Below are 22169 nucleotides of genomic sequence, written 5' to 3'. Positions count from 1 at the left end.
TAGAATTTCATTTCAAGTTCAATTCCTACCATCACAATCTTGACATTTTTTTAATCAACTTAAAAAGGTACAGCTATCTGGGCAGCAGAGACTCACTGTGCCATCATGGGCGGAACAGCAAGCAATGCTGTTGTCTCCCAGTACCCGGGTGGCAGGAAAGGTTTGATCCCCGCTCAGCCTGTGTGGAGTTTGCATGTTCTCCACATGTCTGTGTCAGTTTCCTCCCACAGTCCAAAGACAGGCTGTTCAAATTTCCCCATAGTGTGTAAGTGAAAGAGTGTGCTTCATCGAGATACTTGAACGATGAACCTCGGTGCAGCAAGTGGTAGGGAACAAATTAAGTTTGCTTGAGACTTTCATGTCTGCAGCTATGTCTCCTTCTCTCAATGTAATGCATAAATTGTACTTTTGCTGAGATGTACGTCGCTTTGGACAAAAGCGTCTGCTAAGTGAATGAATGTAGGTACAACACTACAGTAAGTAGCGTACAGCACTAGCAGTGTTAAGTCACCTTCGTGAAGAAGGTTTGTGGGTTGATAACACTACCTGTAGTGCATTGGAGAAAAGCAGTTGCTAAATGAATAACTAAAAAATGTAATTATGCAAAATTATTATTTCTTTTATCCCTTTACCCTCAGTATCACTTTACATCAGCATGTGAATTTAGTATATCAGCTTTGCAAATACCACACTCCACTTACAAGGCCATAAAATCACATCTTTAGTTGCATCCCATAGGTGCTGAGTGTCCCTAAAGATTGATGCCAGATGTGTCCACAGAGTGTAAGACACAAAGCAGCAGAATACACACACCACGATTAGAACTTCCATTTGGCAAACAAGAGATCCACCTCATTAAAATCATTCACCATTTTTGAAGATTCTAGTTCTGTATATTTGTACCAAATTATTTTTTGCTCATAAGTATTGCATATGGTATTTGTATCCACTACCTTTTTACTGGGGAGACAAAGGCAGGGGATACACTACTTAATTTCCTGCAGGTGAGGAAGGGAAGTGTGCAGGCCTAGAAATGGGACACGCAAGCCATCATTATCTACCCTGCAGCCAGCTACTCTTCCTTGAGTGCTTTACCACTCGAAGAGCCACCATTAGCATGGCCGCCTGTGCTTTTGGCCAGCTTGCCCTCAGCAATGAGCTTCCTGACAGCATCGAGGGGCCCTTTTCCTTCTAGCGCTGAAGGGTGCCGATAGGAGCCACCAATGCGGTCCCAGAGTGTAAAGTATTGCCCATAGTTGTAATCAAAAAAGAGATGATGGTCGGTGTGATGTGCAGAGCCATTAATGACCTTCTCCAGTAAGCTGGGCACGCGGTAATCCCCATCGTGGATGGAAATGGACCAGATGTTGACAAAGACATAGAGGAGCAAGTAAAGCACTTTGTGCAGGGGAAACAGGAAGGGGTAAATGTGGTATGGCAGGCTCTGCATAAAGCCATCAACAGGGTGGAAGGCATGACTAGCAAAAGGTGTGGTGATCTTCCATACATGATGGGGTTTATGGAAACGCTGTAGAAGAGAAGAAGGGGGAAAAAAAGAAAAATTTAATGCTGTAAAATGCAACAGAATACACACACACACACACACACACACACACTGAATGCATTATATTTCTTCAAATTAACAAAACAATTGGAAAATTGCACCCTATTTAAACATTGCCTTAGTTTTAACTACAAGAATTGTGCTCACCTTATAAATAACTTTGTGATGAAGAAACCGATGGATCCAGTAGATGCACATGTCAGTAAAAAGCAGGAATGAAATTGAGCTGAAAATGAGGTCAAGCCATCCTAAAAAATAACAAAGAAAGCCATAATTATTTTCTGCTGTGTGTAATATCAGATAAACAATATACACATAATGACAGGCCTTGCGAAAGCCAGAGAGGACGCAGCAGAGCACAATGACCTTTACCCAACGGAGATTCGCTGTCGTTGCCATACAACTTGCTGTATCCTCTGACTTCAGCGAAGAACAAGGCCACAGTGGGGATACTAATCCAAGGCAGAGAGCTCATGGTGTACTTAATCTCCCGGCGCACCTGATTCTGCAGGGCAATCGACAACAGACTATTAACTGCTCTGCAGTAAATCTGTGCTCCTTGTCAGGGTTTCTGCTTAGAGTTGTTTCCCCCCGATAGAACACCAGTTTTCTGAGCTGCACCACTGAAACACACTTAAGCAAAAATTTCACATGTGCTAAAAATAGTAGCACATTTGTAGTAGCATGAAAGGTACACAAACCTCCAGGAACTGGGGGTGCTTCATTAAGTTATGGTCAAAGATAAAATAATAGCTCAAGGAGCCCAGAAGAAGGTACAAGATGGCTGCCCCAAGGTTGGTGACCAGCAAGAGCCCGATGATCTGGCGCACAGGTTCATCCTCAGGCCACGAGGAGGGGTAGACGTAAGGGGTGAAGAAGTAATGGTCTGCGAAGTTGAGTACGAGATCCATCCTTCCACCTGCTGGGGGAACAAAAACTGATTTTGTGGCCTGGAAAAACTCGAAGTGAGGAGATACTCAAGTCAAGACCTCCTCCCTGGAAGTAACGGCTGTTTCAACAAGTTCACATCGGCATGACACATGCTCTGTGAATCGATGAGAGGGGTTTTTCTTGCATTTTAATCATGCTAATATTAACTTGGCAGCTAACAAATCAGTCTGAACAGGTCTGGCAGTGAGGCACCTATCCGAAAACCTGCAAGAAAATACAAGGCTGCCTTGCTTGTACGCTGTAACAAGACAAGAAAGTAACCACACTGCAATAGTCATTACAATTCTTATTTTTACCTATATAAACGACACGTAAAAAGACGCACTTTTTCAATACATATGTCTTTTATTTGGGAGCGCCTACCTGCTTAATTTTAAATTGAGAAAAAAAAATAAATTTACCTGGCCAAAGCAGGAGGCTGCCATAATCATGTCAGGCGCTTTAGAAAAAAAGTAACCAATGATCGAGAGAATGATCGCGAGATCGTCACACAATAAGCCGTAACCTCCAATAGAAAGGCGAGTCCTCCTAACTGAGACTGTAACTTGAATTGCAATTGGACAACACTCTGGTCAGCTCATGGCACTAGGAGACAGTGTGAGCGAAGAATTTAAAGAGGCAGTATTGAGAAGAGTGCGAGGTGTGAAGGGGCCCCGTCCACGAGGCACTGCGTAATTTTAAAATCAGTGTAATCAAACATGTTTTGTCAAATTATGTTCAGGAATCTGCATTTTAATTATTTTTTTTAGCTTGCTAGCGAGCATATCAAAACCATCACACAAAGCTAAAATCGTATAAAACAAAATTAAACACACAGGCATGAAAACACATACTAAGTCATGTCCGTCTGACTTAGTATGTTTTCATGCCTGTGTATTTGTAGACTAAGACAGATATAAGTATATAAACGTACGTCCAGTACGTAATACGGCGGTTCACGGTAAATACGGAACCGATGTTTTCTGTCCCCGTTTGCCTCGGGTTAATTTCAACGTGACACGTGACGTCTAAATTAAGCGACAGCGGAACACGGACAGCGTTCGTGAAAAAAGTGGCGGGGATTAGATTGAGCTCGTTTAGGGTCTTGTGTTTGGCTCTGTAGGAGGCGGTCGGGTCTGGTTTAGTCGCCGTGCGGTGAGCGGAGACACAGCGATGGACAGTGAGGTGCAAAGAGACGGAAGAGTCCTGGATCTCACGGATGATGCGTGGAGGGAGGACCGCTTGCCCTACGAGGACGTTACTATACCCCTGGTAATCATTATCTGCACCTGACGACACAAAAGTTAATGATTAACTTACTACTCTTAGTATTTACTCTGAGATACCTTACAGAAGAGCACGAGTGCGAATCGAAATTTATATTAATTTACTCTTGAGTTTCTCGACTTAAATGTTGCACGTGACGTAGTGATGTATCGCAGGATAATTTTCAGTGGACATGATTGATGAAATGGTAGCAGCTTTAACCACTACGCCACCTGTTGGCTAGGTACAAAAAAATAAAACAAAACGCATTCCTTAGATTTATTAATTTAGCTGACACGTTTCTTCAAAGCAGCTTACACCGATTTACTCACTTAAAACAGCTGGGTAGGTAGGTTTTACTGCAATTACCTTGATCAAGAGCGCTAAAAGCAATAGAGGGATTTGAGCTCACAACTTGCTCCAGGTTTCTTGCAGTTTGGTGCATGAGTAGAGCACTTTTAAGAGAAATAGATCCTAAGTCTTGGTCTCAGTTTCCCAGTCAGTTGGACAGATGCATACATGTTGCCCATACACTTCTCACTTGGATTATTACATCATCAGCTCTGTTTATTTCACTTCATGCTCCAGTTACCGTGGACTCTAGAGGACACCAACATGATCACGTTTTCTTCTGTGCAGAGTGAGCTCCCAGAGGCCGAGCAGGACAACGGCGGATCCACAGAGTCAGTTAAGGAGCAAGAGATGAAGTGGTCTGACCTGGCGCTGCAGAGTCTTCATGAGAACACTCCCAATGCAGGGAACTAGAGAACATACCGTGCGGCACTTGAACCCAGACACTCCCTGTCCTGCATGCGCTAGAGATCGTGGAGCGGCCGTTGAGATTGGCGCGGAGGGAGTGGCTGTCTGAATCGTGTCTCGTTGAGTTGTGGCGTGTATCTGTGATATTGGAAGCCTCTTTCAGAAGTTGGCAAAGAACAGCCTGGCAGAAGTGGGTCACTTATCAAAAGCTACATTAAAGTTGCGTAATTTTTCAGCTGTTGTACATACACCTGAGTTTTTACCCCATCAGAATAGCTCTGCAAAGATTTTAGATATATATTTGATAACACAATAATGGTTTTCACCAACAAAGGAAGGTGCCCATTTGATAACTTCAGTGGATTACCCTTATTGGCGATGTGGTGGAGATTAAGCCGCTTGGTGATGTATGATGGCAATGCTGGATGTTTTTTCTCTGTGGCTTCATGGTGAAGTCGGTTGGACTGGGTCCTTGTGTACAGTCGTCGTCATGTGCGCATGGGGTGTAACGCCTGGTCCTCTGTATGTTGACTAATCTCACAGACCAACCCACTAAGTGGAATGGGCTAAAATTAGTAAAAATAAACAAAAACTCAAGGGCTGACATCAGTTGAACCAGTTACATCTGAAATACACGAGTTGTGGTCATTTCCACTGCATCGTCAGCACGAGAAGTGGGCTTCAAAATTAGTTTATTCATACAGTTAACAGTTGAAGGAAAGTCAAGGCCCAAGTTTTCATTGTTGCAGATTGCTTTAATAACTGTCTGTGCAACACATATATTCTTACTGTAATCAAAGGAACAATTCCTTTAACTTTGTACTGCAGTTTATATATTACTTACAATGCCTGAATTCAAAAGACATGAATGGCAATGTACCAAAACCTGCACTTGGGGGAATGATTCCCTTGTTTAATGTCCCTGCCAGTAAGCCTTAAAGGGCATCGAAACCAATTCCATGCAGACCGTTCATATGTAGGTTTCTGCTCAGACATGTTCACTGAACTACTAAAGTGGGCTTATCTTACATTTGAAAAGTAAATATGAATATACTGAATATAAATATTCACCATGTACTGTGTACAGAAACATTTAAATGCTAAATTTTCATGGGAATTGAATAGATTTAAATAATACAGATTGAGTACTGCCAATTTACTAGTAATCAGACAGAGAATGAGTTGGCATGGAAACCAGCACACACACGGCCTAGCAGGAATTTAATTTGACATCCCTAGTCTAAAAGTTTCAAACAGGATGTGACAGCACATTTTATACAAAATTCAGTCCACTGTCTAGATTATGTGCACTCATCCAAAGAAGGATGAGACAGAGAAAATTTCCTTTGACATGAAACACAAATGTTTCATTTTTCTCCAGTTTGTTCCCCCTCGCATAGATGTCAAACGTTGGGTTTTCCAGGTATTCTTTAGACACATTTTAAAACCTGAACATCTGAAAGCGCAGAATGTATATGAAACATAAGCAATGAGAATTGGACCTCCATGCTCTTTAAAAGACAATTCCTAAGCCATTCACTTTGCTTTACCTTGTTACTGCAAGGTCATTTGAACTTGGAAATGCTGCACCACATCACTGACAGAAAATTCAGGCCAGTAAGTATAAACAGCACAGACTTAATTCACTGCTGATCAAGAACAATTTCCTCATTCGTTTGGAAAATCCCACACAAACATTTTATACCTTCCAGTTATTCATAGAAAAGATGTTCTCACATTTAGCTTAGAACTAGGTAGCTCATCCAACTGTCTCACTCTGTCATGGGTTGGGGAACCATGGGAGTTTTATACATAATTTTGAATCATATTGTGGATCGAACCAGCATTATCAGTCTGAGTAACATCTGCACAGCAGTCGCTGAGAACTTGATCTGAAACCACCATCGGAAACTCAAAATCTAATTTGAGTTTGATGTGGACAATATTGACATGTTTATCAACTTAAGACAATGTGTAAGCTCCCCATGATGGAAACCTCTAAGCTGTGGGAAATTTTTATGACAGAACATATCCTTTTTCTGTGCTGCACTGCAGATTTAGTTATCTGGTAAATAAAATGGTGTATTATTAACAAGATCTAAGAGGAAAAAGATTTTGAAATTCATGGTGCATTTCTTTGGATGGCGCAGAAAGATGCAACTTGTTTTGAAACCATCTGTCCATCAAAGTGTACCCCACTTTTTTTTTTTTTTTTTTAAAGCATCGTCATCTGATACGTTATGTGATCTAATCAGGTAAAAAATATGGCATAAATAAAGCCATACTGTTCATGTGTCATATTTACAATTCTTTCCAGATGTATTACTGATGAGAAGTATGTGAATAATTAAACAGATCAATCATTGCTGGCAAATTAATTAGATCTATAAATGTATACCTGAAGATGGCACTTGTACCATAAATGTGTTTACATTAAGTGTAAACCTTAAATCTTAAAAGAATTTGTCTCCACTGTCTAATATTAAAGGGCCCTTTTTTGAGAGGAATGATTATAAATCAGTTTCTTTGAGGAATATTTGATATTTTATTCAATCTTGCAAAATTTTTCAAGTGCCCTGCAACAAAAATGACACTGCTGCAATCATCATGTTCTGCTAAAGTTTTTCGGTATCCCCCCTTCAGTTAATTATTCTTTTGTCATTCTTACAAACACACTGTCACTTTCAGGAATGCTTGCAGTCAGAACAGTTTCTCTCTATTGTTTGGTCCTCCTTACTAGCAATCACCTAAAAAAAACTAAGACATCCCATTTTTCCAATTCAAAATGTTTGTCTGAACTATAGTGAACATACAGGACAAGACAATTAGATCAGTAATGGTACAGAATGCAGAATTATGGCAAAGCACATTCTGTCTGTATAAAAGCTTTGTGGACCCCCAACCCGATGTACAGAAATAGAGAGCAGTGAACACACTGCCTAGTTGTGACTTGGAGGAGAGCATGAGCACGATGACATATACAGCTCCTCTCTCGACTTGTAACACCTAGAAAGTACACCATGTAGATCAATGTACACAAAACTGTACTGCGCAAGATAGTGTACATGCATTTCTAAAATGCAAACCGTAACCCCATTACCTGCCCCCACCAAAAAAAAAAAAAAAATCAATAATCCCTTATAACCAGTAGTTCTCCCATTTCTACGGTTTTACTTTTATGTACCATTTGTTGTTAGACACATATATACATATAACTCACTTTTTAGTAAGTAACAGCTGTATGGCATTTTAGACAATGGAAGAAATTATGGTACATTCACTTGTGTAAAAAGTCTTTTTTGTAATTTTCTTTACATTTCATTAAAAATACGAAGAAAAAATTAAACACTGACAGTCCACTGTCCTGCAGAGGCTGTTCAATTTTATGAAGTTTTTTCTTTATTCCTCGTTTTAGCGCATCACTGTTCCTTCTGTCACTCTGCTCGTATCTCCGTCTCGTGCCGCTGAAGGGACAGCTCTGCTGGGACAAAGGCCCCCTGGCCCAGGGCGGTTGAGTACGCACGAACACCATGGGGAGGAGTGAGTCCTGTTGTTGGAAAAGCACCGGTGCCTCCTCGGGCAACCTGCGGGATGGGGTGATAGTCATCCAGGTTGTCGTAGTGCGACAGCACGGTCATGGTGCTGTGTCTCTGCCCATGGGGCTGGTGAGAGTAGGACCCACTGTGGTCTCTCTCCGGGTTCCCTGGAAGGTGGAGTGGGGGGTTGGGTTGGTGGTAGTGGTGCCGCTCTCTGACGCTGTGGGATCGCTCAGGCTTGGGTGGAGCCAAGGGCTTCATAGTGGTTACCTGCGGGTCCTCTTCAGGGTAACTCCTGCCGGTGTGCCTCTCTGGCTCTGAGCGGTCATAGCGGGACGCATGGGCTCTGGGCTCAGAGCATTCTTGCCAGTGCCTGCTGCCCCCACCTCCACCTCCACCCTGCTTGCCATCCACAGGTTCACCCTTGGGGTCGGTACGACTTTGTTCCGAGTGCCGAGACAAGTCTCGTGGTGGTGGCGGAGGCTGATGCGGTTGCTGCGGAACATGGGGGTGGTGTCCAGTTTGACTGCTCCTCGAGCCACTCAGCTTGAGTGGTGCACCAGGCTTGTCACCCATTCCATTCCCTTGGTAGTGCTTCTCCGTCTCCATGTACATAAAGACCTCAGGGTCCGACACCAGATGCCTGGACTGATGCGGTGGGGCAGCCCCATAACGTCCATCTTTGCCTTCAGCAGCCATCAGGACTGCTTTCACCGGGTCTGATTTGCTCCGCAGGTGGAGGACTTCCAGGCCTCCAAGATCCCCAGGGATGCATGGACCCACATTATCGTACTGAGACATAACGGGGCCCTTGGTCTTCTGTCTGGCTCGGTTCTCGCGCCTCATGGAGTGCATGCGAATTCTCTCGGACTCCTCGGGATCCATGGCCAGGTAGACGGGAGCCCCCTTGGAGCTGTGCGAGGGAGGCATGTCCCGGCTCACAAAGCTATGTTCTCTGCCCACCGGCAGGATGTGACGCGACAAGTAGTGGTAATTTCCAGCTTTGCTGCCTGTCCTGCCGAGGTACGGTGCCATGTCTCGGCTGGTGAATGAGTGGAAGTGCCGCAGGCGAATGGTCCCATAAGGGTCCACGTCGTAGTAGGGTGCATCCAGAGGATTTGAGCCCGAGTAGGGGCTGTACCGGTACTGAACTCGGCCATTCTCAAAGTAAGGCTGCAATTGGGTGACATGGTAGTCTGATTGCACAGGCTGCTGGTAGGGCTTGTATTGGTATATTGGTCGTTGGTAGTAGAACAAATCGTCATCTGGAGGGACCTCAGTCCGCGAAATTGGCACGGAGCGTATGGTGGTGGGTGGCACATGCAGAGAATGGACCCTGCGAATGGTAGGGTATACAGCAGCTCCATCCATGGATCCATAGCCCTGACCACGGTGTCCAGAAGACCCACTTGGAGGATACTCTGCCCTGTGGGGACCTCTCGACTTGATGGACTGATGGAAGGACCTCGGCCCCAGTGTGTTATAGCGGCTGTCGGAGCGGGTGCTGTACAGGATCTGAGGCTCTGATTTAGAGGCGTAAGAGAGGTGTGGCGGAACACTGTCTGGCCGATAGTGATATGGCACATTAGCCTGTCCCGCTGGAACAGTCCTCTGGTAGAAAAAAGCCTCGGTGCCAGGATCCAACATGCCCTCTGCCTTTGGGTGGTACATGTAGGCAGGCTGAAGAACTGAGGGTTTCCGTGGCGGTCTGGGTGGCTGTGGAAGAACCTCTTCCACTGAGGCTGGCATGGAAGCTTCAGCGAGAATGGCATGGAAATTGGATGCATTGGCAGCCTCTGTGCTAGACAGAGCCGCTGTTGCCAGTTTGCTTTCAATAGAACGAACTGGAGGTGTTGGGGGCGTGGGTCCACAGGTGTGATATGGTGGAATAGGCTCAGCCCTAGGATGAACTGGCTTCACCGCTTCCCAGGGCTTCTCTGCTGGTTCTGAGGGCGTAGCTGCCACAGGTGTGGTCCAGGTACCCGTCTGCAGTTGGGTAGCTGTGGTGGGCTGTTCTGGAGAGTTTGAGAAACCTGGCAGCAAGATGTCCAAGCCTACCTGTTTCTAGAAAAAAGAGGACAAGACTATTATCTTTCAGAAATTTTCCAACCTTTTAACCATTGTTTAAAGAGTTAAAGACTTCCAGTGTCTTACCTCTGAACCCAGCTGCTGCATGGCTCCCAACTCCTTATTGGCAGCAGTGCTGCTGGGGGTAGCAGTGGCTGAATAACTTGTCACAATGGACTGACCCACAGTGGCTGGCAGCTGCTTCTCTGGGCTCTTACAAGTGGGAGAAACTTGAGGGCCAGGGGTGACAGCAGGCCCAGAACCCTGGCTGGGTTCTGCTGATGTGACAGTGGTGCTGCTGATGGCAGCGCTCTGGTTGTCCAGGCTAGCAGCAGAGGTAGGTGTTAATTTGATGTCGGCTGTGGTGAAATGGGGACTGAGTGCCAGTGGTGGGCTTTCGACAGCTGTGTCAACTGGGTGAGAGGAGGATGCTTGTGCAGGTGAAGTGTCCCTCTCTGTCACCTCATCAGAGACTGCTGGGACTGGGAGAGGAGGTGGTGGCGGCCATTCCAAGGTGTCCAGGGGCTCCTGGGGTCTAAGGGGAGAGAGGGGTGTTGGGGGCCCAGATGGCCTCCTCTGGGAGAGAATAGTTGCCTGTTGGGCAGACTCAGCCAGGGCCAGAGCTAGCATGCGGGCAGCATTCTTCGGAGGGGGAGGTGGTGGGAGGAGGGACACAGAGCTGACGGGGGTGGGGCCCTGTGGAGAGTCCAAAGTTGTAGTTCCTGGAGAGGAACAAAACGGGGAACTGAAGTTGAGGAGAGTACATGGAAAGGTACGCTAATCTTTGACAGCAGAGGACAGAGGGGGACATGATGATCATGTTTTATAACTGAAGCGCACCTCTTATGAGCTTATAGTAGTACATTCCCTTTTTATAAAACAACAGTTAGGTGTTTAAAATAGCAAAGTACCACACTATAAGAAAAACATTTTCATCGGTGACATACAGCCTTAATTTACCTGAAAGCCCTCTAAAGTGCACATGGTGATCTATCAAAGAGGAGAACATTACCTGCTGTCCACTGATCTGGCTGTACCTGGCCACCAGCAGGTCTCGTTGCCTCTGGGCATTCTTCAACAGGCTGGTCTTGGCTCTCTGACCGACAGGCTTCGTGAGGCTTGCTGTTTGGCTCATGCTGGCCACCTTCACTTTGCAATGTCTCGTTTGTCTTCAGCAGTAAGGAGACCATGTCTGGTGGGGCACCCCAAGAACCCTGGGAGACTACTGTGGCAGGTGTAGAAGGCTGGGAAGCAACGCTCTCAGGAGCCCGGTTAGGTGTTGATGCAGCCACGGGCTCTGAGATATTCAGAAGGGGTATCTTGGCAGACTTCCGGCTAATTTTGGGGGACAGGGCTTGCACCACTTTCTCAGCTAAGAAGGCTGCAGGATGCTTCTTGCTTTCTGTTTTTACTCCCAAGGCTGGACTGAAGTCAGGGGAGAGCAGGAGAGGGCTCGAGGCCTTCTCTGGGGAGGGTGAGATGGGCTCAGAGCAGCTGGCACCTGGACTCCTTTTCAGGCTAGTGGTCTCACCTGGCTCTGGCGAGGGGAATGAGGGCTCTGTCATGGGCAGACTGCACTGGAAGGACATTGGGTCAAAGTCCAAAGATGCCATGCCGATGTCCGGGGGGCTCAAATCTACATCCTCATTAGAGCGAGGTGGAGATATAAGTGCTGGCACACATATGGGACCCTCGTCCCCATCGCTCTCCCCCTGGACCACATTATCGTAGGAGTTGCAATGATGCCTGCTATCAAGTAGGTCACCATTAAAGGATGTTGACAGGGCATCGCTGCTGGAACGAGGCCTACGGGGGCGGTACACCTTCGACTCACCTAAGGGAAAGAAAAAAACAAACAATCATTATTGAGGCAGAAAATACTAAAAGTGAACAATACGTGAAAAATAGAAACAGCTGAATGTGTAGATATAGCTCTTGTTATTACCCTCCACATTGTGTAGCGAGCTGAGAGACTCCTCACTTTTGGCAGAACGTAGAGTTCCTGTGTCACCTCTTCCCCCTGGAAATAAAAAGGCAAGCAAACAAGTGAGTGTAAGTTTCAAACACCACTGGCCCATCCCCCACCTGAAGAATATTTTATTCACAAGCAAAAGAAAAGAATATGGCAGGGAGGTTGGGGCAGAAAGCCTCACCTGCCAGAGCCATGGCCTTAAGCTCATTGGGCTCACTGGGGTTGCGCTGGAGCTTGCGTTTGGCCATAGAGGATGACTTTCCCAGGTTAAAGAAGGAACGCCAGCTGCCCACTGGTGATTTCTTTGATTTAATGGGTGGTCTCTTCCTGTAAGGAGCAGGACAATGACGTCACTTCTAAGAAGTTATATCACACTTTCACATCCAACTGTGCACTGTGCTGTCATATTCAGGCTTTTGCCATATGTTTTCAAGGCTACGGTGCAGTAAATAAATACAAGTAATTTAACAAACTGTTAGAGGCCACTTGTTTTCAATGTAGTGGACAAAAAGATGATGTCATTGTCTTAAGAATTTACCTCTCAGTGGGGAATTCGATGACTGTGTGGAACTTGCCCTGCAAGGCAGCGGGTCCCTCCCCCACTTCAATGTACTTGCTATCAGCTGTAACAGGGGAGTTGATCTGAGCTTGGGTGCGTGCTTGGGCCTCCTCAAGAGTCAGCAGCTTCGTGGAGGGAGATGAGACCAGCAAGGACTTGGGTCTAGATAAAGAATTATGGCCTGTAGGACAGGACACCACAAATAAAAGAACAGCTGAATAACTGAAAATGCTTTTCAAAGAAATGGCTTAAGAAGCCTTTTAGATAATAGTCTCTACCATGATGTCCCTCCCTCAACGTACCAGCACCCTCCCGAATGAGCAAGCTGAGCTTGGGGCTGAAGAGCACATCCACATGGTTGAGGATGAATTCAACCACCACTGACTGTATGCGAACCTCCATGAAGGCTGCCGTTCCACTGAAGCAGGCTGACTCAATCTGCTTGGATCTGGGCGAGGAACAATTACACCAAGGGGTGAGTGAGAAACAGTAAACATCACAGCAGGTGTCCATCAGCAATGTAACCCCAAGTTTGTCAATGATGTCAGGTAACCCAAGGTGACCGTTTGCTGAAAGGATAAGACTATATCAGCAGAGACTTGAATCACCTGAGAAGGTTAGGAGCCCAGACGATGGCCAGGTTTTTGCTATGCATGTTGGTAATGTAGCTGAATGTTGCCAAGTGGGACAGGTGCCTCATTAGGAACTCAAGAGTCCTGAAAACAGGTTAATTACAGAAAATCAATTCAAAAGCCTTGTGATTTATGAAAATAATAAACCCTTTTCCTTTTCACTGTTGCTCTAGCCATTACATTCATGAGCCAGTAAGGGGTGCTAAATCACCATACTTGAAGACAAATATACTGCCTCAATAATACCTTCATTCAACTGCTGTACGACTAGACGTGAGCTTCTCTGTACAATCCAAAAAATGAATGACATAAATATTATCTTTAAATACAACCTATATCTGGTACTTTTTAAAAGTCTGTCATTTAACATTTCCAATCAATTGCTGCAAGGATAACACATGTATCTATTTATTTGAAGCTATAGATTTCAGCAGTACAGAAACTGGGTGAAACTCACAAAATGTATATCAAGGTTTTATAACCGTTTGCAATATCAATATGAGGATGACAGTGTCTGTGTGTTGTCCGTCAGCCTGTAGGTGGCGTACAGAGCAGTTGCTAACCTGTAGTGCGGAGGTGGCAGCTGCTGAATGACGTCATGGATTTTGATCAGCCGCTCCTCGTCGGTAGCTGCAGACACGGCTTCCTGTCAGGGGAGAGTGTGTAAGTCACGCGGATCAGTGCCAACACATAGTTCGAGACACCAGGGTGCAAAGCACTGCACACTGGGAAGCTTTCACACCTGTCCTGTTGAACCAGGGAAACAAATTTCTGCCTGTTTCTGTAACAACTGGGAAACACCAGTAACATCCTCCTTTTTTCTTCAGTCAACAATAGCCAAAATGTCTCCCTGTCTTATTTGTGTTAATATATTTCCACTGATTTAATTTAAAAAAATAAAATGTTTATATATGTATATACATACTCACACATACACACACTTATATACATATAACACATTTACAAAAAAAAAAACCCCTAAATTTCTCCTGGTTATTGCAAGTTCCATCCAGTGTTAGGGAGTCAAATTTTCATTACACTCTTTCAGCATGTACTTGTGCTGCTGGAACAGCCAAAAAAATGCAAAAAGCTTCAATAGCTCCAATTAAAAATGATCAGACTGAAAATGTCAAAAAAAGTAGCAAAGGAAAAAAAATTAAGTGTTCAGGGCAGTGGCAGACATTCCTGGATAACGTGAGCTAGAGATTCCTCAGTAGTTCGCAGCAGACCTGAGAATGCCTAAAATTTGCATTTACCATTGCTCTATGGAAAATATTCAGCTGTGTTGCAAATGAGATCTTGTGTGCCATACTTCTGCTAGATAAAATTTCTGAAAATGAATTGAGGACATTGTGTAAAGTCATACAGCTAACATCCATTATCGGATACTCGTGACATCACATAACACCTTCCCAGCTCTGACAGCCTCAGCAAAGCATTCCCTACTGGAATATAGGGTCAGTAGTGTGAAAATAGGGTGCATTTCCAATACTGTGTTTGGTAGCACAGAGCTTCACAGCTCCTGGGTTGTGAATTTAGATGTGGGCTGAAATGAAGCTCAAGGCTGTGTGGAGGTTGCATGTTTCCCCTGTTTTTTCTCCAATAGTCCAAGGGCATGTGAACTGGCGACTCTGAATTTCCACTGGTTGGTGTGAGTGAATATATGCGCATATATGTATAACTGATGGAGAGGAGTCCCATTCAAAATGCACCCTGCCTCATGCCCTGTGTTTTCACAATAGGCTCTGGACCGCAGTGACCCTTGCATTGGACAAGTGGTTAATGATCATAGATGGATGGATGGATGGATGTCCGGCCACACCTAACTACACCCATTTCCTGCCTGGTTTGAGGCTTACCGAGAACTTGTCATAGAGCTGGTAGGTGAGCAGTGGGTTGGGCAGCTCACGGAAGTAGAGTTTGCAAAGCGAGCCCACACAGTGGATGTCCTGGATGTATACATCCTTCGTCAGGTCCGGGATCTGCTCCGAGTCAAACTCATGCCTGGAGGAGGACCCCAGCGTTATTTGACTAAGTAGAAGGCAGAGATTTTTGGTGGACACATACATACAATACTTATTTTCTCGAAAACCTGTCTGAGCACTACAAATATATGCTTGATATTACAACCTTCATTTAAGTATCAAAAAACAAAACTAGGCTCAAGTAAATACAATGAAAACAACAGTAGTGACATATCATCACACCTTTACAATGAGGAAGACCAAACAGTCCACAACCCATGAGGTTATAATTATGGCTGGAATGTTAAGCCCTCAGTGCAATGTCACAGAGAATCTTCTGAGGACACAACAGATCAGGCTGAAATTCCAAGGACTGCTGTAGAGGGGGATATCTCTGCAGGTCTCAACTAGTCAGGAGGTGCCTGGCAGGGCAGACCCGCATGGACGACTGTGATCACATCAAACAGAACAGACATGCTGCCACAGATGGCACTTCAAACAAGTTGGTTCACTTTCGTTAGCAGTTGCTTGTAGTACAAAACTGATGTGGTCTCCTTGTCAGGGAGTATCATGATACCGTGTCACCTCTATTTACTGCCACCTGCTGCTTGTGCAAAGGGCTTATCCAAAGGACAGGTTTGTGTGTACACTACGAGCTGCCATTCAGCTTCTTGGGATGGACGAGCATGAATATAAAGAATATCCTGACCAAATGACAAGACACTCAACTTTTCAGAAGTCAAACTTCCACCACTCACCTCAAAAGTTGAATGATGTTAAAAAATTTAAATATCACACATCATGTTAAGGTGGAAACTGTACAATCTGGGTGGGAAATGGGACAAGTGTGGCTCTTACCGCAGTTTCTGTATGTTGGAGGCGATTCCTGACAGGCGGTACATGCCGTCCACCACTCCATGTTTCTCAATGAACTCTGTGCAACTCTTGAGCACCTGGGGAACTGGAGGAAACCATAGACATGTCAGACAGAAGACCACATAAGACAATATAATAATGAACAGGACTTGTTGTGTCATCTCTAAATGTGCTTACACTCCTAAAAACAGCAGACATCCTCTGTTATGTACTATATTTACAAGTCTTTGGGGCTATAAGGTCAGGAAGTGGTGAGCTGTATTAGTGTACTTATGGAGGTTAAACACAGCCTAGGTCTGCTTGTCTTTATTTAAGCAATGGCACAGGACAACACATTGTGGTTTATCTGGAAGAGACCATCAGACAACACTATTGTCGGTAGGAAGGACTCACCATTGTACATGTAATCTAGGGAGTGGCGGGGCTAACCAAACAAACTCTTGCTCTGTGCTTAACTTGAGCAGAGCCGCACATAAGCCTCAACACAGCCCTGCTGCGGTCAGTTACTAGGGAGGGTTGCCTAGGAATGCCTTTCGACAGGTATTTATTGATGCCATTGGTCAGACCGCCTGTCCAAATGCTGTCGACTCTCATGAGACAGGCCTTGCAGTAAGTGCCTGTGTAGTCTCAGCAACCCTGTCCTGCCCTGAACCTTGACCCAAAAAAAGGAAACGTACTAATTAAATTGAGGCACAGAGCCATGTTCATGAAGCTCTTCCACCAGATCCAGATTCATGCAAGCAGAACAGCCCTCCTATAGCCATAATTGTAAAAGACCCACTTTGCCATTTTACAGCAATTTAGAGACAGCGGGTAGCGTAGTGGTTACAACTGCTGCCTTTGGACCCAAGGATCACATGTTCAAATCCCACCTCCAGCTGTAGAACCCTTGAGCAAAGTACTCCAGTGAAATTACAGAGCTGTATAAATGGGTTAGAATTGTAAGTAATGTAACATTGTAAGTTGTTTTGGAGAGAAGCATCAGCTAAGTGAATAAATGTAAATGCTATGCAATACCTTTAACAAATAAGATTGCCTTCAATTTCCTTTATTGACCGAGTGGTCTCTAGTATTTAAAAGTACGACAGACAGGCAAACAAATGGACATATAATAAATAAGAAAAAAAACCCACAGCAAAAAAGTCCAAAGAAATACAGAAGTATACATTGCCTTATACGATTTTATATCATTTTTGCAGAATTTCTTTTTTCCCTTTCAGGAAATTCCACAAGAGCCATCATGACCAGCTGTTCTTCTTCAGACAGCGCTTGACCTAAAAACTCTGACAAAATGCATAATCCACTACATTTGTGCAATATCCCTGCACTATGCTGTTACAACGATGCAGGGCCCTGCTCTATTCCAGTGCAGGAGCATGAGTCACATGACCTAAGAGGAGGGAAGGGCACTTTGCTGTTCCTCATGTGTCCTGCAAGAGAGAAGCACTTTTCTCATGACGCATACTGTACGTGGACATCTAAACAACCATAGCCTGTACACATAACCAACAATGTGATTAACAGTGCCCTGCTTCTAGTTATTCATCTAAAGCAAATGAGAGTTAAATCAGCTCTGTTAGTCTCCAGCATTAGTATCACAACAACACATCATACATAATGCTGCTGCATCCCCTTCTCTTTCATTGTTAGTCCAATGGCAGGAACCACAGCCAAGACTCGGGTTGCAGTACCATTTCTACTGTTTCACTTCACAACATGTTTGTGAAAAAAAATTATCCTTACAATAAGGGGAAATGGGGAAAGAAAAAAAAAAAACTTTAAGTGGTAGAGTCCCATATCTGGGGCTTGCAGAGAGTTTAAGATGAAAATTGAGGGAGTCACAGGGCAAGGTTAGGGCTCAGAAGATTTACAGTGGAGTACAGCAGCCAGAGAGCAGCATGTCAGCCTTATTCGGATCAGTGAAGTAGAAGCCACCCAACTTAGCTTTTCTGCCATTCTGGCTGACCTTTACACCCTTTAAGCTCATTTGTTGCCATGGCAACCCTCCCCAGGGTGGAAAGGGTGACCAGCTCCGGCACTGGGGGTGGTCCTCCTGGCATTCCAGGCTACGAGACCGGCGCTCCTTGCTGGTCTGTGTTATGTGCCTGCCAGTGAGCTAAACTACTCTCAGCAGTAGGCACTGTGGGAAAGGGGTGTGTGTGTGTGTGTGTGTGTGTGTGGGGCAGGCACACAGCACATATTTTGCAAGAGAAACATCATAACATAGGCTCGAAAAGTAGATCTTTGCCCTTGCAATTCCCAAACACCTCACTATCTCTAACCTCCGGCAGCCGATCACACATCAAACCTGTTAGTCTAGAATTAACTGAAACCAACCAGTAATTTTTTCCTGGCTAAAACTGCTTAGAAATAACCACTGACAAAAAGAAACATGCAGAGCACCTTATGCAATTACTGATAGAAATGTCAGAGCACTGCATTAAAGAAAGCAGGCAACTATACTTCTATTATCAGCACTGTGACAATAAAAAGTTAACACACCTTAAAAAAAAAAAAAAAAAAAAAAAAAAAAAAAAAACGGAGCTATTTACAGCTATTTACAAAACTCTGGAAGGATTCAAGGTCTTTGGTTTAAGTGTTGCACCATGTCTCTGGGAGTGTCTACAGTGAGCACCCCCCACACATCCTAATGGAGGATTCTGCCTCTTGTCAAGTGGAAGGAGTTTAGAAGGGGTTTGCCTTATAGAGCAGAGCACTAGATCTTTTAACTTCTGACACAACAGGGTAAGCAGATGTGACCAGTTCTGAACCTGGGTTACACTGTAGCCTCCTATGGGCTGCTCGAAAGCACACTGGGGACTAGAAGAAAAAGGCAAATTTTAAAACTGAAGCACATGAGTGCACACAGCACATAATATTGATAAAGGAGTATGGCAACAGAAAAGGTCCAGGGCAGCTGGGTTGGACTCCACGACATTGTGGAAGGAGTCTGCAGCTCACCATCATGTCCTGAATTGAGGAGGTGCTCGCCCAAGTCACAACCAAACACCCTCTCCCGGAGGATCCCACGCTGCTTCAGCTTCTGTTTGGTGGGCCGGGACTTCATGAAGGTGCGGAGGAACGTGATCAACTTCCCGTGCTTCTTGGAAACTGTGGGGTGAAGATGTGTCATGGATGTGTTATTTTTATCCTGCTTTGCATAGTGCTATTGTTAATGGAACCAACATATTTGACCATTCTAATGTTGCACACAGTTAAAGAGGAAACTTTCTTATAGGCATGACAGAAATTGCACACCCTACAACCTGTTAAAAAAGCTGATTTTGCCACTATAATATCCATAGCCTTTTTCAGTTGTCATTCCCAAACTTCAACACATCAGCAGATCAGCTCTTTCAGCACAGCAGGAGACTGGGCTCAAGGAAGGGAGCATTTACCAATAACCATTCATAGAATGTGACAGATAGTGCACACAGCTAACAACATCCTAAGAGCAAGAATATTATTCAAATACAAAACTCAGGTCAGGGGGAGATGCTTGCTACTTTTTGAACATAGTGAATCTAGCAAACAAAAGTCTTCCTGAAGCAAGACAAAATTTAAAAACTGGCAGGTCTGAGAACTTTTGTTCTTCCATTTTGAGTGGAATGTCCTAAATCCTTTATGGCAAAGCGGATCTTACGCAGCCAGCCATTCTCCCAAAATACAGAGCCGTGTCCTCAGTGGAGCAGAAAGAAGCCTGCTTTACTGGTTCTGCAAGGAAAACTGTCCCTTCTTAAGATTCACAATGGGTATTCCCACTTACACAGTGAGCAGAGCAGCTTTCCGAATTCATTTGAAAAAGTTCAAATTAAACCAAACCACTAGAACATACCAATCACGCCAGATTATGAAATCTGTGGAGAAATCACAGTATCACACTGTAAATTGCTTTGGAATAATTTATCAAAAGAACTACAGTGTGGTTTTCTTTATCTGAGCTAGCAGAACAATTTTGCAGGGTTATGACACAACACAAACAAAAGGAATTTGGCCATGAACTCTGGCCCCAAGACACTGGCCACAGACAGCGTAGGCCAACCAGAGACTTGAGCATGTCAAAAATTTGCCTGCTTCTTTTCAAAATATCCTATGATAACCAAAGCTCGCACCAATACTATACAAGCCAGAGCACCACTACTATCAATGACTGGAAGCAACAGAACAGACTGAACTGAAAGATGTGAGGGAAAATTAGCATAGACACTAAGGAAAGTACTGGGTGTACCCAACTCTACCTCTTTGAATTCAATTCCCCAATCCACCACTTAACCTAATGGTCACAGGACGTTTAATTTGCTCAAGATGGGCATTCTGAGAAGATGACAAGAGGTGCCTTCTCTCTCACCAGAAGAAAACAAATAAAAACAGTTGGTCAAATAGTTCCCCAGTTATTTTATTGCTCTCATGCTGCTACCACTGCTCAGAGCCAGCAATAGAAGACAGAGTCATGCAAATTAAATCCAGCAGCCTCACCCTGGAATTTGCATGTGGGGATCTTGGACATGAGCAAGGACAAGCCAGGGATAGTTGGAGGGCAAGTGAGACATTTTTACAGCTTGAACTCAATCAGAATCTAGTGTTTGCATGTGTTGTTGCTTCATGGCCTTTCTAGGTGTTAAGAAAAAGAAGGCGGGGAAAAAGAAAAAAAAAAAAAAAAAAAAAAACTATGGCCCTTCAGAGACTATGGAGATTTATTATGACCATTAATAGTCATACACAAGACCCCCTGTGGATTACACAAAGAGTGGCACAGCAGGCAACTGTACAGTGTTTGACAGACCTTAATTTTACAATTTGGGGGAAAACAAAAGGTACTCCATATTCATTCAGCGTAAAGCTTACAATCGCATACAGTGCCTTTTATCTACCAAGTTTGTTTATCTACGTTCCTTATATTCATTCTCACTCAGCCAAGTTAACATTTACTCACAGCTTATTGCCACTGTCAGAGTGGCTCTTAATAGCTAACACCTTTCATAGCATTGTTATTATGTTATGGCCTCCATATACCAACAGCTATTCCTCACCATGTCATAGGGCTGCCTGTATTTTCCACTGTTCATTTTTCACAGTAAAACAATGACAGGGATATGGCCTGTAAAAAAGATATGACGAAAATCCTGGAAATTACACTTTTTGACCCACTCCCACCACCATGACCTGGAATGGCACAGAACGTCACTGGAGCTCTTGACAGCTGTTTCTAGGGTCTGTAAGCACAGTTTGGGCCAAAAGAATATAATGACCCGAGACGTGGCGCTTTCGAAACACTGGTGATGGCAGGCACGGAGTGCTGGACTCACTGAACACGCACCGAGTGAAGTCATAGCTGAAGTTCTCAGAATAATTGCAAACATCATGCTCTCTTTCCCAGTGGCCCAGTACAAAATTCTGCATTTCAATAGATTAAGCTGGATGAGTCCTTTGGTTCTCTTTAGAACTACTCTGCAGGTGAACCACAGAAAGCACTAAAAACACACCAGCTACATCAACAGTGACAACACTTTCCTGTATTACAAGTTTTGAAAGTTGTTTAATGGATATTTTCTGAACGATCTTGCTGCCAGTCGCTTGACTTCCAATCCATAGAGCACACATACGCAAAAGCTGTTGGTGTTTTCCTGCAATGAATTAAAACACATGCACGCACAGACTCATCCTGAACATACAAAAGAATCCAGAAGCACTGTTCTGGAGACAGTTTCTTGCTCTTGAGCTCCTATGATATACACATTTCAATGGACCAGAGTGCACTGGGACATTATCTTTTTTAAAAAGATTTCATAACGGTGATTTCTTGAAATTCTTGTGAACAGAACTTTCTGCAAAGCATCTGTGGAAATAACATGAGTAGCCTATGAGGGCCAGAGATCTTAATCACAACTATTCTGTACAGAGGACAAATGAGAGATGAGCCTGTGCAGCTTGGCCATGGCTCCAACAGACATGGACCTCTATCTGGACTTGTGAAAGAGCACATGTCATGAGTGCTTCAGAATGGGTGATTGTTCTTGGAAGACTGACATTGAAAAACAGACTCC

At 44.4% G+C, this 22169-nt stretch overlaps 3 protein-coding genes across 6 annotated transcripts in view; 1 reads left to right on the top strand and 2 right to left on the bottom strand.

Moving 5' to 3' along the window:
- Positions 1–398: 398 nt before the first annotated feature.
- sc5d (sterol-C5-desaturase) lies at positions 399–2974 on the bottom strand. Of its 2 annotated transcripts, none has more exons than XM_018755167.2 (5): positions 2917–2974; positions 2266–2486; positions 1931–2069; positions 1712–1812; positions 399–1528 (listed from the first exon to the last, which is right to left on the bottom strand). In XM_018755167.2, exons 2-5 carry the CDS (start codon positions 2473–2475, stop codon positions 1073–1075), a joined length of 906 nt encoding a protein of 301 aa, XP_018610683.1. In that variant the 5' UTR covers positions 2476–2486; positions 2917–2974; the 3' UTR covers positions 399–1072. The 2 variants fall into 2 exon arrangements, with proteins under 2 accessions (XP_018610683.1, XP_018610686.1); XM_018755170.2 differs by having other exon boundaries at positions 1937–2069.
- A 554-nt stretch (positions 2975–3528) lies between these two features.
- On the top strand, positions 3529–7835 carry anapc13 (anaphase promoting complex subunit 13). The gene is made up of 2 exons (XM_018755329.2): positions 3529–3766; positions 4400–7835. Exons 1-2 carry the CDS (start codon positions 3668–3670, stop codon positions 4523–4525), a joined length of 225 nt encoding a protein of 74 aa, XP_018610845.1. The 5' UTR covers positions 3529–3667; the 3' UTR covers positions 4526–7835.
- A 45-nt stretch (positions 7836–7880) lies between these two features.
- Positions 7881–22169, bottom strand: part of arhgap32b (Rho GTPase activating protein 32b) — a 106896-nt gene continuing 92607 nt past the window's right edge. For all 3 annotated transcript variants that reach the window (XM_029251493.1, XM_029251494.1, XM_018755328.2), the window contains 12 exons: positions 19087–19236; positions 16108–16210; positions 15145–15289; positions 13849–13931; positions 13262–13369; positions 12956–13101; positions 12633–12834; positions 12276–12421; positions 12068–12142; positions 11135–11956; positions 10210–10844; positions 7881–10119 (listed from right to left, as the gene is read on the bottom strand). In XM_029251493.1, coding sequence (XP_029107326.1) covers positions 7954–10119; positions 10210–10844; positions 11135–11956; positions 12068–12142; positions 12276–12421; positions 12633–12834; positions 12956–13101; positions 13262–13369; positions 13849–13931; positions 15145–15289; positions 16108–16210; positions 19087–19236 — 4781 coding nt within the window. In that variant the 3' untranslated portion in view covers positions 7881–7953. The remainder of the gene's footprint in view (positions 10120–10209; positions 10845–11134; positions 11957–12067; positions 12143–12275; positions 12422–12632; positions 12835–12955; positions 13102–13261; positions 13370–13848; positions 13932–15144; positions 15290–16107; positions 16211–19086; positions 19237–22169) is intronic.

Source organism: Scleropages formosus, chromosome 4, assembly GCF_900964775.1.
Source record: "Scleropages formosus chromosome 4, fSclFor1.1, whole genome shotgun sequence".
Lineage (NCBI taxonomy): Eukaryota > Metazoa > Chordata > Actinopteri > Osteoglossiformes > Osteoglossidae > Scleropages > Scleropages formosus.
This window is presented reverse-complemented; position numbering and strand designations above follow the sequence as displayed.

What these genes read in the sequence shown, in the direction of transcription:
- anapc13 (XM_018755329.2), top strand. Translation starts at nt 3,668, where the DNA reads ATGGACAGTGAGGTGCAAAGAGACGGAAGAGTCCTGGATCTCACGGAT. An exon ending in AGGACGTTACTATACCCCTG is followed by an intron (nt 3,767 to 4,399) that starts GTAATCATTATC and finishes TCTTCTGTGCAG; the next exon opens with AGTGAGCTCCCAGAGGCCGA.
- sc5d (XM_018755167.2), bottom strand. Translation starts at nt 2,475, where the DNA reads ATGGATCTCGTACTCAACTTCGCAGACCATTACTTCTTCACCCCTTAC. An exon ending in AGCACCCCCAGTTCCTGGAG is followed by an intron (nt 2,070 to 2,265) that starts GTTTGTGTACCT and finishes ATTGCCCTGCAG; the next exon opens with AATCAGGTGCGCCGGGAGAT. An exon ending in CGAATCTCCGTTGGGTAAAG is followed by an intron (nt 1,813 to 1,930) that starts GTCATTGTGCTC and finishes GTTATTTTTTAG; the next exon opens with GATGGCTTGACCTCATTTTC.